Source organism: Homarus americanus, unplaced genomic scaffold, assembly GCF_018991925.1.
Source record: "Homarus americanus isolate GMGI-L3 unplaced genomic scaffold, GMGI_Hamer_2.0 scaffold46273, whole genome shotgun sequence".
Taxonomy (NCBI): domain Eukaryota; kingdom Metazoa; phylum Arthropoda; class Malacostraca; order Decapoda; family Nephropidae; genus Homarus; species Homarus americanus.
The window spans coordinates 70,103-86,674 of NW_024725430.1; the positions used below are offsets into that span (position 1 = coordinate 70,103).

The 16,572-nt window shown below is 35.4% G+C and overlaps 1 protein-coding gene across 2 annotated transcripts; it reads left to right on the forward strand.

Annotated features, from left to right (window-relative positions):
• Positions 1-329: 329 nt before the first annotated feature.
• Positions 330-15,593, forward strand: LOC121864811 (riboflavin kinase-like). 2 transcript variants are annotated; one of them, XM_042363975.1, is made up of 4 exons: positions 330-461; positions 3,806-3,957; positions 9,372-9,492; positions 11,222-15,593. In XM_042363975.1, the coding sequence occupies exons 1-4, from the start codon at positions 365-367 to the stop codon at positions 11,425-11,427; spliced, it is 576 nt and encodes a 191-aa protein (XP_042219909.1). In that variant the 5' UTR covers positions 330-364; the 3' UTR covers positions 11,428-15,593. The 2 variants fall into 2 exon arrangements, with proteins under 2 accessions (XP_042219909.1, XP_042219910.1); XM_042363976.1 differs by having other exon boundaries at positions 9,390-9,492.
• Positions 15,594-16,572: the final 979 nt, after the last annotated feature.

Here is a 16,572-nt window from a genome sequence, read left to right on the forward strand (position 1 = left end):
CGAACTGTGTAGGCCTATAGAAAGATTCTTCACATACAGTTTTATTCAATTAATTAATTGTATTTAACAACATAGATAATAAAGGTATTTTAACAGATAAATTATAGAATAATGACGAACTGGCAAATTTATACCAATTGCATTTACCAACGTTCACTAAATGTTTTATCTGTAAAACTATATATAATAGCGTATAGAATTAAACCTTACAGCTTCAAATATAAAAATTATATAAAGGCCTTTATGTATATAAATTGGAAATAACATGATAGTAACGTTAAAGTGGTGAAAATGTATTGGCGGTTGAGCTTGAGGGAGGGGGGAAGACTAGGGAGAGCGAGCAGCAGACGACGCCAGTAGCGAGATGGCCACCACCAGGGTAAGAGGTCTACCGCATTTTGCTGTCGGCACCGTGGTCAAAGGCTTCGGCCGGGGGTCTAAAGAACTGGGAATACCTACTGGTGAGTGTAATAATAACACAGAGGAATATTTATGGCTGTATAGTGAGGGAAAGGTCAGTATTAAGGCATCGCAGCTTGATGAGAAAGTTTCAGGAATTTTATCGTGTGAACGTTTGGTTTTTATTTAAGTTGTGTAATGTACCACCAGCCTGTAACACCATCCTCATTATTATGACTTAAACCCAACGTATAAATACACCATATGCGTATACATACACACTTTTATATGTATAGATAAATACTGTAGGTTTACTGGTAGGTGTTATGTAAAATTATTGCATTATTTATGACTACTGCAGAAACTAGACATTATATTCCTTGCATGTAAATATCATATATTCCATACATTCACACACACATGCACATATGTACACACCTGCACATTACACGACACACACATGTACACGACACACACATGTATACGCACACACACTTGCATCATCGGTGTTACAATAAATACTTATCTGATACCGTAAGATACTCCCCACTATTTCTGGTCAATTCTTGCCCGTCCCTGTAATAAGATAACGTAAGATAACTAGTGTACACAGTGGTAAATGGTAGATAACTAGATAAGGGTGTAAATAACGGCTACCACCAGAATTTGTTTGTTGATTTTCTTTATTTTGCTGTACTTATTGTTTTGATGATTCTAAGTACTGTACAGTGTATATTGAGAGAAACGGTCAATTTATAGTAATACACTGGTCTTTCCCTCAATTTATAGTAATACCCCGGTCTTTCCCTCGCTGTTATTTGGATGTATTTTGTGATGTTTAGACAATCCCAATACATTTTTCTTCTATGGTATTTCCTCCGGAAATTAAGGATAACCGAGATATTAAAATTTCAATATTATTAGATTTCCTCAGTCACAAGTGTTGCCATGATTTGTTTACATCTGGCATTGGTCCTTTTTAGATATTAGAAATATGTTTTTCCTATGGTATATGATGAGTTTCGAACGAATTTTATATTAATTTCAGTCTCTAGATTTTTTTAGATCCCCACCCCACCCTACAATCTTACCGGAATTGGTAACTATTTTACGAGGGGCACACTTTCCGTAAAATTCTGAGAAATTTTTCCCGATATCCGGCAAATTTCAGAGATAGGGGAGTTTTTTCTGGGTTTGAGGTCGTCTCTTTACCCAGAAATCTCTCATTCCTGGAAGAGCTCTGCACCAATTGTTCCGGCTGTTGGAGGTATCATATTATTTACTTTATTATTACTGTACAGTATTTACATTTAAAAAAAATATATTTGTTTGCACAGTAATTACTTTATACTGTATATAGATTGTTTTATGTGGCGGCCCAGGCATAGCCAGGTGTGAAAACTGAACAGAAAATGAACGAATTATCGAACACAAAAATTTTGAAATTGTCAAATGTCAAAATATTCCAAACTTGGTTAATTTAGATTGTATGATAATTCAAGTGACCCAGAGCCCTTATTTTGTTGAATTAATGAGGGTAGAGTTTACCTGAGTGGGTTTGTTTAGATTCTTTTGCAGCCGATCGGTGTGTGTGTGAGGTGTCTGGCTTGCTAAACATGAATATTAAACTAATTCTCTCTTCTTAGTGTTAATTTCTCTGCCATTTTTGTTGAACTGTTATGATTCTCTCACACCTGAAAAAGGAGAAAAGAGATGAACACGAATTTTCTTTAGGTGTGTAGTCTATGAGACATCCTGTATAATCCATGGTACTTATGCACTGTGTGTGTGTGTCATCAGTCTTATGACATGACCCAGTGAGTCAACCTAACATATTATGTATACGGCAGGTCAAGGATTCTGTGATGGTACAGTACTCGACCTTGCAGTCTCTGGTTCTGGGGTGACTCTTGAAAGATAACAAGGCAGATACTGTAATATTTTGTTTTCTTTCAAGATTATCACTTTTACCCTGTGCTAGTTTCCTAGCCAGTCAGGTAGTTGGTCTGTTCTCTGTAATGACCTTCATTGTCCAGATGCTATTTAATAAAGTAGTAAAGCTGGTAAACTTTATTATTGGTGACTTAATCTCTTATCTTAGAACTGTGGTCACTAGTATGTTAGGTTATGACACTTAACACACCCTTATTGCAGAGGGTATGTGTTACAAGCTCTCATTGGTAAAGGTTAATTCACTGCTGGTACAACCTTATGAGGCCAGTACAATAGTTGGGGGTCAAGCCTGATTGAAATTATGATCTATATTGTTGTTGTTATAATGTTACTATTAATGGCCTGGGGATAGTCTTAATCAACATTTGATATTATGATTCACATCAACCCCCATCACTACAGGGATGCCACTCTTGATATTTTATTTGGCTAATGGCAGATTTATTTTATTCAGCACACAAGGGGTTAATGCCCTGGGGATAGTTTGAAGACCCCCAATCTTTCAGAGGATCAGTGTACAGTGTATCACTTATGTTAGAGCTACATTATACTGTACAGAACTCAGTCTCATTATGTTTAAGTACTGTACTATTATTACCCTATTTTTGTAGCTATCAATATGTTGGTTTTCTTTAAAGTCATTGCCACAAAACATTGATTAATGGTACTGAAAGTTTTGTTTGAGATTGCAGTAATATTTTTTCTTGAATGGTGTAACAAGAATAGTTGACGATTGCTCATTCCGAGGACGAGTAGATTTATCAACATATGCCATCAAGGAAATTTAGATACCAGGGGCATTTTGGAGAGAGCAGATGATGTCTAGAATAAGCTGTTGTATGATTTTATTAATTATTTTTTTCCATCAGAAAATTAACACCAACCTGACCTAACATCTTTGCCCTAACCTAGCCATCATTTGCTGCGTCGGGAATCTATTTTTCGTAACCTAACCTGACCTAACAATTCAATCCTTACTTGATTACTGTACAATATCAATCATGTTAAAGGTGTTATTTACTGTTGGTATTATTTTTCTTAACCTAGCTTAACCTAACCCAGTAGACCAGCCAAGAACCTCTAGTTGACCTCATTATGTAAGTTAGAAGCAGGATTTTTGGAGATTAAAGGCAAATGTAGAACTTAGCTGGAAAATCACACGTCCATAAACTGAATAAACGTATAATTGATGTGATCCAGTATACAGGACTGTACTATACTGTATTGTGTTTATATATATGTGTTGGTAAATTTTAAACTCTTGGTGATTCATTTTGTTTGACTATATCAGTTGGAAGCAAGAACAGTTCAGTACAGTGTTAGAGAAAGAAGGGGAAGATGTAAAGGTTTTCTTCTCCTTTATCATCTTCATTATCTTCTAGTTATTCTTCATCTTTGTAATCTTATTATTATTAATATAATTCATCTTCATATAACCCATCGTCAATCGCAGCGAACTTCCCTGAGCACGTGGTAGAGGAGCTGCCCGACGAGATCACGACCGGGATATACTACGGATGGGCCAAAGTGGACGACGGCCCCACCTTCAAGATGGTGATGAGTATTGGCTGGAACCCTTACTATAACAACAAGAAAAAATCAATGGTGAGCTGAACTATTAGACTATGTACTGTGATTTTTAGTGCATGTTCAAGTTATGGAAATTATATGCATACTGTACTGCTAAGAGATAATTACTAAATGATTGAGTTATAAAAGAATCATGAGTGCATTTGATATTAAAGAGAAAGTGCAAAGGGTTATTGTACTATTAACTGGAGAGAATTAATCCACTTACCCACTGACCTATTGTAATACATAAGCTGTTGCATTGTTCTCATATATGACCGTTGTGGTTCTTGTGCACTTTTTGGCTGACTCACTTATTGTGGAGGAATTTTTTTGGGCATTTTCCACCACTGATGACCTTGACTCCACTGGTTGTCCGGGTTATTGGTGTAGAAAGTTTTAGTTTAATAGTTCATATTGTAGTGAGTGAATCCGTCTCACTCAACTCATAATTAGGTCAGCTATAGTAGGAAACAAGGACTTACTATTTGTTCATGCTCTACTTATGTGTGAGGGTTTTGCCTGACTTGAATTGTTGTTGTTAATACAGTACTGTAATTATTTGATGTGACAGGACCCTATTAAGAAATGAGTCTCAAGGGGTAATAATATCTTTGCATTTGAGATGTGTTTGTCAAAGTACAGAGTTTGTCATTACGTTCCACAAATACTGTGTGGGCGGGTTAAGGCATGACAGGGCAACACCTAATGAACTTTCTTCACTGATCCATACACTGCAACAGGAGAGATTTGCAAAGTCATTGTATTGTGGGGAGGGTCACAGTTTCTTCTTTACCTACAATGAAAAGTGACCTTATGAACACTATATACAAGAGTCAAATTTGCATCCTGGGTAAAAAAATATGCTTCATCATGATGTATGAGCTGACTCACTGGTTGCCTCTGTGTTGACCAGCTGGTGACTATTGTGTTGATGATCTCGGCTGTTTTTACATTAGTCTTAACTCTTGTTTTGTGTTGATCTTGTTAGGAGATAAAGTGACTTAGTACAGTGTTCTCACAAAGAAATGTATGCTAGTGCAGATAACTTACAGTCTATGCATAGTAAAAGTTAAACACTGGAAAACATGCAATATTAATATGAAACAAGTAAACTTATTGCCTTTATTATTTTCTAGACACATAATTAGTGAGGAACACGACCTAGACCTATGAATTATTATTATTATTTGTATTATTATTATTATTATTATTATTATTATTATTATTATTATTATTATTATTATTATTATTATTATTATTATTATTATTATTATTATTATTATTATTATTATATTTTCGCCCCCCAGGCCCCAATGTGGGTCAGTGACCTGTGCCTGGGTGGTCTGATCCATGTATTTACAGTATATTAAAAAAAAAACTAACCTTACTACTGTATTCTGAGATCCGAAAAATTCCGAAAAATTCCGAAATGCATCTGGCCCCAAGGATTTTGGAAAAGGGATTGTCACCCTGTATTACTGAAAACAGTGTAATACCAGTGGCATGTTATTTAAATTCACTGTGAAGGAAGAAGAGAAAGTGCATGTGTGTGTGTGTGTGTGTACAGTGAATACAAAGTACGTTGCTTCCGACTAAACCCAGAAATTGTCATGACTCAGAGACGGGGCTGGGTGTTATGTTAATATCCTTCTCTTTGAGCTTCGTCTTGAGTGTTGGTACAAAAGTTTAGGTCTTACACAGTGACAAGTTGAGACAATGGTTATCCCGCGGAGGGTTGCCTGGTTCTTGTTTTGGGGGGATCTTTGTGACATTAAGTGAAGGTGTGAGGTGGGAAGTTGTCTAGAGGTATTTTATCTCTCTCTTTTCATCCACAGTCAAAGAGTTCATGCATCTTTGATGTGTTGGTGATTTAGTTACAATATTTGGGATATCAGTAATGTATTATGCATCACCTGAAGATTAAACAACCCTAATGTTGCCTGGTGAGGGGCTTGGGTTATGTAATGGTTAGATTAGATTATGTTAGGTTAGCATTAGGGGGATTAATCTTAGATGTTATATGCTGGGGGACTAATCTAAGGTGATCCCCAAATTTTTATTTTTTTTATTTTATTTTTTTACTGTATACTGCACTCTCTCTAAGGTTCAGTCACCGCACGATGAACCACTTAGCGTTTTTGTAATATTACTGTCTGTTTTCAGCACTTATTGAATATTTGGACTTTTTTTTTTTTACCTCTGACTATAACATGAGTTTTTGCTCACTGAAACTCAAATTTCAAGAGATTTTCCACAGTGTCTTGTCTTTGTCCTGTAACCCATTATAATCGTGGATACTGGGGTGTACAGTACAGGTTACTAATGAGAAGTTGGGGGAGGGAGGGTAGTGGACTCTGTTTATGTTAAGAGGAAGGAGAGCTGTTTGTGTAGAGAGAGAGAGGAGCTGTTTATGTAGAGAGGGAGAGGAGCTGTTTATGTAGAGAGGGAGAGGAGCTGTTTATGTAGAGAGAGAAGAGCTGTTACTGTATATATATAGAGAGAAACGAGAGCTCGGTATTTGTCAGTTTAAGGTGGACTTGATATTTATTTGCCTGTTCTCTAGCCCTTGGTAATGAATGTTGAAAATAACACTAATAATAAGTGTAGAAGGAGTAATAATGATAGTACAGTAGTAAATACAATGATAATAATAGATATGAAACAATAATTAACCCTTAAACAGTGACCATCATCTATGAATTTAGCTGTAGTGATGGCGGCCATCGTCGGTGGATGTTTAAAGTTCATTGTATTTCTGTTTTTACACAGGATGAGGAGGAGGAGTACTTAGCCACCATAAGGAAAAAAATATGATCCATTATTATAAGCCATGTTGTACAAAGATACCAGCAAAAGATTATTATTATTATTATTATTATTATTATTATTATTATTATTATTAACTATGAATTAAATTCCATGGCTGTGGATTTATCTTCATGTTTACGACTAAAAAAAATGTTTGATATTTCAGAATTTATTAATGAGAACTGATGTACTGTAGCATGTTGCAGTTAATGCTGCAGATGAGATACAGTACAGTACAGTACTGTATAGTAGTGCTGTACAATATTGCTAGCATGGTACACTTAATATACAGGGAACTGCTTGCATGGTACACTTAATACTCTACTGAAGACAGAACTACTAGCATGGTACACTTAATAGACAGACAACTATTAGTATGGTACATTTAATAGACAGAGAACTATTAGTATGGTACACTTAATAGACAGAGAACTATTAGCATGGTGCACTTAATGAACAACGAGCTACTTGCATGGTACAGCACACGATTGAGTTCCGAGCTTAATATATCCTCAGCTTGTACTAACTCACGGTTAGCAAAGCTACACTTGGGACCAGCCTGCAATGACTTGATTCAGAAACTCATTTGCTGTGCTTGATATATTTAGTTTAATTACAGTACCTTTACCCTCAACAGGTAAATTGGAACCTCTGGCTTCCTAATAATTAATGATAGAAATAGCGTGTCTCAGAAATATATATACACACTGCCTTACAGGTTTTCGTGGAGGTAGTACGAATGTTTTTATTACAACGGCAGAAATTTCTCGTCTGTGCATCAATAAGCGAGGTCTATATACTGTATATAGAGCAACATTGTCCGTACTAGTGGGAGACCTCGAACATCACAACAATGCTGTTGTTGCATGGATGGATCCAGGAATATTAAAAGGGAGTCCATGAAGTTGTGGGTGAGAGAACATGGGAAACACAGCAAGCCCATCCAACTGGGTGGGTTGGAGGGGCATTATAAGCCCCCAGATTTATTAATATTTTTTTTTAATCTGACCAATATCATGGGCATTTTGAGGTCATGTGCACTTGATATTAGGAGATATTCTGAGGTCAATAGTCATTACTTTCTACTTCGGTGTACAAAAATGACTGAGTACAATACAGTACTGCATTGAAGAAAATGTATTGGAATTTTCTGATGGAAAGGGGGGGGTCTGGACCCCAAGGATCTGCCCCTGTATTGTAATGTGATAGAGTACAAGTGTTTATACATTCTCCATGAAAATAACTCTAAGGCAGTGTGTACAATACAGTATACATTTTTGTGAGACACTTTATACTATTCTAGTTTTTTTTTTTTTTTTAGTTTTTGTTATTTAGGTAGAATTCTTCCTCTATATTTTTTCTGGTAATTCACTGCTGGGTTTCAGAGGAATATTTGTAATGATTGAGTTTACTTGTTGAAGCACATTAATATCTTCTATTAAATGTCTTGCTGATGTTGTCTGTAATGTGAAGTCAAAGTTAAACAACAATCCTAAACTAATTATTCCCAGTTTTTAAAAGTCTTTTAGGTTCACTTGAAGATTAACCCTCCCAGCTTATTTTACCTGAAGTTTAACTACCTTAATATTAACCTAATCTCATGGTGCACTTATGAGACACCACCTTAGTCACCGTACAGTAAGTTATCTGTCAATGAAAATCTGGTTTACAAAATACAGTAATCTATTTTTTGATACATTTGCTCATTCAGAATACTGTAGGAGGTTTAAGAATATAAAGTAATTGCCTTCCATTTAGTATTTATCACAAAGTACATGAGAGCGAATGAGGAGAAATTTGACAATTGGGCAACTGGCTGAGTGACTGTGTGGATGGAGTCTACTTGTCTTCATATGTGTTTAAGGAGTAAGTTTTTTGGTGATTTCAGGAGAGTGATGACACATGGAAAGCTTAAAGGTAGACACAATAACGTTAAGAGTGCTGGAGACTAATGAAGTAAATAAGTATGACAGGTATTTACAGAAACTAATAATATAACCAGCACTATGGTACATGTTTTCCTTGGACACACATTCATGATAGTATCCACATTACATAATTACTTCTTCATTTTACAGAAGCTTCTTGGTGCTACACTTTGGGGTTGACAGATACTTTACTGTACTATATTAACATCAGTGAGACACAGGCATTTTCTCTTTACCGTTTCCTTTACTTTTGATTAGCTCACTTTATCTCATTTGTAAAAGATGTAGCTGCTAATTATTCTTCTGTGAAGCCTTTATATAATGGACTTTTCTCCATATAATCCGTTAGCTGGGGTAGGTTTCACATCTAACGGACCCTTGATATAGTGGGCTTTAATCTCTATATAGTTCGTTATATAGAGATTTTTTATATAATGGACCTTCGATATAATGAACTTTCATCTCTATATAGTTCGTTAGACGAAATTTTCATCGGTAACGAACCCTGTATATAATGGATTTTCATGTCCATGGAGTCTGTTAAATAGAGGTTTCACTGTAAGCTTTCATAAACACAACACCTCTGAAAAAGTGTTCTTAATGCATGATGGTTTCACACACACACACACACACACACGCATTTGCTTGTTGGTGTTGGCTTCTTACTAATTAGTTATCTCATGTGCGTACACCCATGTGCGCACATCACAGGAGATGTATCTCTTCCAGGAGACGCACATCATGCATGTCTTTAAGGAGGACTTCTACGGATCTGAACTGAAGGTGGTGATGCTCGGCTATATTAGACCCGAGAAGAACTTCAAGTCTTTAGGTGAGCTGGAGAGATAGCTTCAAGTTTTTTGACAGATAGATAGTAATAGGGTAGTTAGATAGATAATGAGAGAATGGCAAGACAAAAGCCAATAAACTGTGAACTAGTACACAAAAAAAATGTTAATCATATACACAAGAGACAAAAGAAGTGCAGGTTAGTTTACATGTGAAGATGGATGTGTTACAGTGTTTTGAGAAGTAGGAGAACGAGCTGTGATCATCAGTCTATTTTTGTTTTGCTCGAGAAAATTTTTCCCCCAAAACATTGTTAAAAGTAAATCTCTCAGTTTAACGTCATTTCTGTTGTTTTCATTCTTTTTTCGTTCTTTTCTTTTTTTACCATACAAAAAATATAATTATTGTTTAGAGTAAATCTTCATATTTTTCAGTGTTTAGTATTAGTTTTGTTGTTTTCGTTGTTTTTCTCATTCAGAAGAAATTACAAACAATATGTTTGAAGTTTTAGGAGTTTTAAATGATGTACGGAACCATACATGTGATAAAAAGGTAAAAAATATCTCCAAGGTATGTAAACCCAACTCCTAACATTAAACTTGTAGTACAGTACTGTACAGTAGTGTTGGGTGATATGCATTCTTCAGGATGTCCTCAACTTTATCTTATCAACAACACCTGCTAGGTTTATCTCCTGAATCATTGCTGTCAGCTGTATGCTAGCAATATTCTGATAATAATTTAGATTCGTACTTTAAGTTACCCGGTAGGGCATTTCCTTACACTATACGGTATACTGTACCGGACTTAAGGAATACAGCATTTCCTCAATTTAACGAACTAATTCGAGCCATCCCTGTTCATTATATTTAAATTTTCCCTAAATTGAGCTTTCCTTTATGTTCGTTCAATTCACTGAACTACACCTTTTCACATATCCGTTAAGACATTGTTACATAACTATTTGACAAATTTCATAACCTAATGACAGAACACATATCGAATGACAATCTAAAATAACTGTTGGTGGTATGTCATTCTCCAATTGTTACATTCTCAAACTATATGTAGACTGTCGGTTTATTGTTCACGTCTGTCAACTTCATAACTTATGTCAATCACTTCCGTTAGCATGGACGAACAGTTATTTTAGATTGTCATTCGATATGTGCTCTGTCATTCGGTTATGAAATTTGTCAAATGGTTATGTAACAATGTCTCAACGAATATGTGAAAAGTTGTAGTTCACTAAAGGTGACCCTACATAACAATAGGTCTGGTCAGTAACATGGGATCCACTAGTACACACACCACCTACACCGCACACAAAAGAAAAATTATAAGGAGCATCTCTGGGGGGAATATCTGTCATAAAAAGTAAGAGCTCACTTTTTATTCGTAATACTGTACCACTGGATATAGCACCATCTATTTATTTTATATTTTTTCATTTGCTCACAGAACTGTAGATTATAGTGAAATATTAGGTCACAATATATATACTGTAGCCTGTGCTGTACACTGTAAATGCAACCACCTGTATCCATGATCCCAGTGTGACTAACACAGTCAAACAAACAGCATCAGTCAGTGCATGACAGTGGACAAGTTTAAAATGGGTATAGTGTGTCTGTTAGTTTATTTTATGTTAGGTTAGGTTAGGTTAGCATTAGATGGTTAGTTAGTTTTATGGCTGGGGGAGGCTAATCCTCAAATGATCCACGATCCTTGAAGGTAAAATTGTCATCAAGCCGTTTTCATAAATTTTTCAGAGGAACTCATCACCGCCATCCACAACGACATCTCAGAGTCAGACAAGCAGCTCTTACAGGCCCAACATCTGCACTACAAGCAACACCCATTCTTCACAGAAAAGTCTGGAGCGCAGTGCAACGGAGTGATCAGTAATGGAGTCGTCACCAATGTACATGGAAAAGAAAATGGTCTGGCTAATGGAAACATAGAACAAAATAGTTGAAAACGGAGTGTGTAATCGGTGCATTATTAAGTTAATTGGCTTTTATTAGTGATCCCTTGTGATACCAAAGGTTGAAAAGTTTAATTCTTGTTGCTCTGTAATACTGTTAACATTATCAACATAAATTTTAATAAGGGCAAGAAAAAAACACCTTTGTGTGAGATACTGTTAATGATGGTTTGAGATAAAAGGATGTAGCTATCTATGGCAATAAACAGTTCTTTAAAGAGTTAGAGTATGACCATCTCTGTGAAGGGAATTAGTTGAGGAAAAGTCAGATGTTAGGTAGACACTGAGAAGAGAAATGACCTGCCTCCTCACTACAATTATTTGTATAGTGTATTTAATGTGTCATTTGCCAGTAAATGCAGAATATCTGCACAAATTCACTTGAGTCGAAGTGTAATTTAGAAACAATGTATTTCAGAAAATCCTTAATAAATAAGTGATTTTAATATAACTGTGAGGAGAGTTGGTAAGAAGAGGAATCATTTTGTGTAACTATCCTTGTGTATTGCTTTTGTAGATGATAGAGAAGCCATTATTACTTAAACGGTAGATACATATATACAGGGTTACATATAGATGAGAAATTACTTTATGAAAAAAACATCAACAGTTAATCCTATGAGGGATTCCTGTCGTTATGTTGGTCACAGGTGTAGTAGACTGTTATTGTGAAGGGTGAAGAACACAGTCATGGCCTCAGTCCTTCTGTTGGTATTGAGAAATAATTTGTTTCAGTTATGACTTACAGTAACACCTGTAAGATGACCAGTTTATGTTATTTCACCATCAGCTAAATTTGTGTTGCCTTATTTTACAGACCAGCCATTATTGTGGAGAGGGGCGACTGTAATGGTATATAATACAGTTATAGGTACAGTGAAACCTCCATATAACAGAGTTTAGACGGGAGTTTAACATATAACGGACCCTCGATAGAACGGACTTTCCTCTCTACACAGTTTGGTAGATGAAGGTTTCACGTCTAACAGGCATTCTTTTTCATATAGTCCGGTAAATAGAGGCTTCACTGTATAGTAGTTAATGGTAATGAAGGTGTCTCACACGAGGTTAGCATTACAGTCTATACAAATGGGTCACTGTGCATTACAAGCTTAACTTAGTGTGTCTTAAACATGTTCATTTTTCACTTCACTGTGATTCTTACATATAGTACAGTATGCAGTGTGTTGGTAATGATCAGTTCAGTGCATATTTTAGTAGTAATTGTAGTTAAATTAATTTGACCATCAGTTTAGTTATTTTGTAGGAAATTGACTGTTAGTAACTTGTGTGTTTTTTATTTAAGATCAATTGGTTATCACTAACCTCTTAATTAAAGATCTAAGTTGAGCATTCTGCAAATATTTTTTTTACTCTGTGTATTCTTGTTTAGTGTTTTACTTAGTTACTTTATACAGCCACTTAGAGAGAAGTACAGTGCAGTATTTACTCCTGCAAGTATATGATTTTGTTGTTGTCTTGAAAAAGTCATAGTTCATTGGTTCATACAGTTTTGGGTTGGAATTCCTTATACATAAATAACTCTGTTTAGGGTCTTGACATATGGCTTCCAGCAGTTTGAAAAGATTACTATTAGTCCATCCCATTACATATTTATCACCAATTAAATGAAAAAAAAGGGGTGTCTCCTGTACACCAGACAGTTACTACTATACAGTATTAGTGAGGAAGACAGACTCGTTACCTGGGGTTTGTCACACACACACACACACACGTCACAGACCCCCAACACACACCTAGTGATCTCCCGTAGTTACCACAAACCAAGCTCTGCCATTTTGTGTGTAGGAAGTTCATTACCCCTAACAGTTGCTACCTGCCTCGTTAATCTTCTCTCGGTGAATTTGATCATCCAAAATCGCTTTCTTTAGGTTTTAGTATCATGCATTTCCCACTGTGTATGCTGTATAGTTTCCAACATTTAGCAGTATTAATGGGAATATTTAAGATTACTTTATCAGTTTACTTTGGACCATGTTCTGGTATATACTGTATAATTACAGTATACCTGTGTATCAGTTGTGGTGTTTTATGCTTAAAGGACCAAACAGTGTGAGTGTATGTGTAGGAAGAGCAACAGGAGCTTATGATGGTGGAGATTATCTTAAAAGTGTTGTTTTATACAGTAAATATCCCCCCCACAAGCCAACTGTCTCTGGGAAGAGTCGCTATCCATGGGAAAATATGTCAGAACTTGGGAAAAATCAGGTCTGTATGTACGTAATGTAATAGGTAATACATTTCCCCTTCCTGTTATAAATTATTTGGATGCAACTTTGAGTGTACCAAAGGTTTTACACACACACATACACATACTCATACACACGTACACATACTCATACACACATACATTTATTTATTTATTTTAACTAGTTTGTTACTATATGTTCCTCTCTGGTGATTTTTATGTGTTGTGTTGTCTAGTAGGCTGAAGGTAGCAATTCCTGAGATGTGACAACCTTAGTGATACCTCTTTCTCTCTCTTACACACACACACACACACACACACACACTGTCCAAACATACAAATTGTTCCCTCAATTGTTCTATATTCACTCACCAGCTATACACATTCCCTCGTTATTCATATAAATACTCCCTCATAAAATGTTCCCTCAATCAGTCTATATACACTCACTAGCTATACACATTTCCTCAGTATTTATACACACCCCCCTCACACTTCACACTAATAGCCATACTGTAGCTGCTTATAACCATCAGTACTTTATCGACCTAACTGATTGTGATAGAATGGCGGCCATCATAAAGATAAACTTTTGTTGTTTGGTAAAGGTGCAGTGTGGTGTGTTGAGGAGGAGTAACATAACACAGATGAAAATATTATTAAAAGATGGATAGACTTTCACAAACTCTGTAAGGCAACGATCAAGGAAATTACGATACCATTTTGTCAATTCTGTTTACTTTCTGAATTCGATATCATTCGACTCTACATTTGCATTTGTTCGTGTTGTCTATTGTATTATAATTAGTAATGTGTGTTGTCCCAGGATGGTTGCAGCAGAGTGTACTTTGTATATTTATGTACTTATGTATTAATTATTAATTTGTGCTTCACACACATGTTATTAATAAGGTGAAGTTGTAATAAACCTTACTTTCCTAATGGCCACCCAGTAGAGTTGGACATACCCAGGGAAGGAAGCCAATGGCCTGTGTAGGATTCCTCCATTGTCCTATTATACCTATTACTAGCTAAGTAGGTCATATATACATTGCAGGTATTTTCTTGCTCACTCAACTCTTTGATTATGGAAGTATGTACAGTAATTCAGTGGCCGAATTCTGCATTTTCATGTTATACAGTACAGCAAGTTGCATGTTAAGCTTATTTCTCTTAGTTACACTCGACATGGTGCCACCACATACACATATGGTGCCATGGCCAGTGCTGCTACTTATAAATTGTGGCCACCTCACACATATGGTGCCGTGGCCATCGCTGCTACTCATAGTTTGTGGCCACAACCAAAATTGTTCTGTTATAGTTAATACATATATATAAAACACTTAATTTCCCTCCAACATTTAGTTTTTTAATAGAAATGTTAATACCTTGTAATATGCTGTTTCTGTAATGTGTACAGTAGTAGGATAAGAGTGAGGATTGGTGTAATATATTGTCTGCTGCCACCACAGTAAGTATAAGTAAAGGACTGCTTCTCCTCCAGTGATGCCCTTGTGTGCTGTATATTATACAGTACAGTACACTGTAATTATTATTATTTAACCTTTTAGTAATAGTGCAGTGTATTATTTTCCTGTACGTATTAATACTTTTATTATTATTATTATTATTATTGTTGTTATTATTATTATTATTATTCGTATCATTATTTTATAATTTATATTTTTGTTATTAGTATTAATTTTCATTAATGTTGAATTTTTTATTCTATGTATAACTGTTATTGTTTTTTAATTATATTATTGCATAAAATGGTAAAAGAAGAGAAACCTTTGTTAAGCGGAGGTGAGGGGACGGCAGTGCGGCCCTCATGATGTGATAGATCTCTGTTTATGGACAAAAGTGGCAGAGATACAGAGAAACTGTTAATAAGAAGAATGTAACTGTCTTTTATGAATAATGAATAGATATTTTATTATACACATTGTTATTTTCTGTCATCCTATATATAGTATCTAAATTATGGTAGAAATTTTGAGATTTTTGTTAAGTATTTTGAAAGGATGAGATGATTAGTGACAGTATTAATACACATATACGTTTATTGTCAAAAACAAAACCTATGCGCACTGTCGTACAGTTTTTCATTGTAGAATGCATGAATGTTTGTTTGTTACAATAGCAATATTGTTTTCACTTGTTGATGTGCAAAGTTTTCCATAAGTGAGGACAATGTTGCTTTTGTACTACAAATATTCACATGATCTCCATGAAAATATGTAAGGCAGTGGTGTATACAATTTTAAGACACTGTATATTTGTACAATCAATTTGTTAACTTTATCATCATTTGCAGTACACTGAGGTCAACCAGCATTAGGTCATAATGTAACTGGTGTATTTTCAAAAAGTCACTTTTGTTGTGGTAGTGACACTACTGACAAGTGTTCCTTTACAAAAGGGGGGGCATTTATGAGCAAATGGATTTTGGATATGTTTGAATATATTTTGTAGAACCCTTTGACTATTTACAATAAAATTTAAACCACTACCGATAAACATTTCAAAAGTTGGCGCCGCAATCTCGAACACAAAGATTTTCTCTATTAGTTTGCATTGCTGTGACAACTCTCTCAATCTTTTACGTGGTCTGCCATCTTGTAGGTATAGACGCTACACGCTAGAGTGATCGCTATCATAAACACAAACACTCCTACTTTGTAAACAAGTTTTTGATGATGATGCATTTATGTGTTGTTGTCGGATGCCACAATACATCTAAGAAGAAAGACAAGTCCCTATCATTTTTACACTATTCCTGCTGTCATTTATAATCAAGAAGATAAAACACGAATTATCTACAAAGAGGAGGGTTTTGTGGATTTCTTGGGTAAACAGAAAAGGGTGGTTGCCTTCCAAACATTCCAAAGTGATTGAGAGCCTGCTGATTATGAATACAGTAT

Excerpts from the sequence above, each read along its gene's own strand:
- LOC121864811 (XM_042363975.1), top strand. The coding sequence starts at position 365 with ATGGCCACCACCAGGGTAAGAGGTCTACCGCATTTTGCTGTCGGCACC. Across the intron at positions 462-3,805 it reads AGAACTGGGAATACCTACTG|CGAACTTCCCTGAGCACGTG; the intron begins GTGAGTGTAATA and ends CGTCAATCGCAG. Across the intron at positions 9,493-11,221 it reads GAAGAACTTCAAGTCTTTAG|AGGAACTCATCACCGCCATC; the intron begins GTGAGCTGGAGA and ends TAAATTTTTCAG.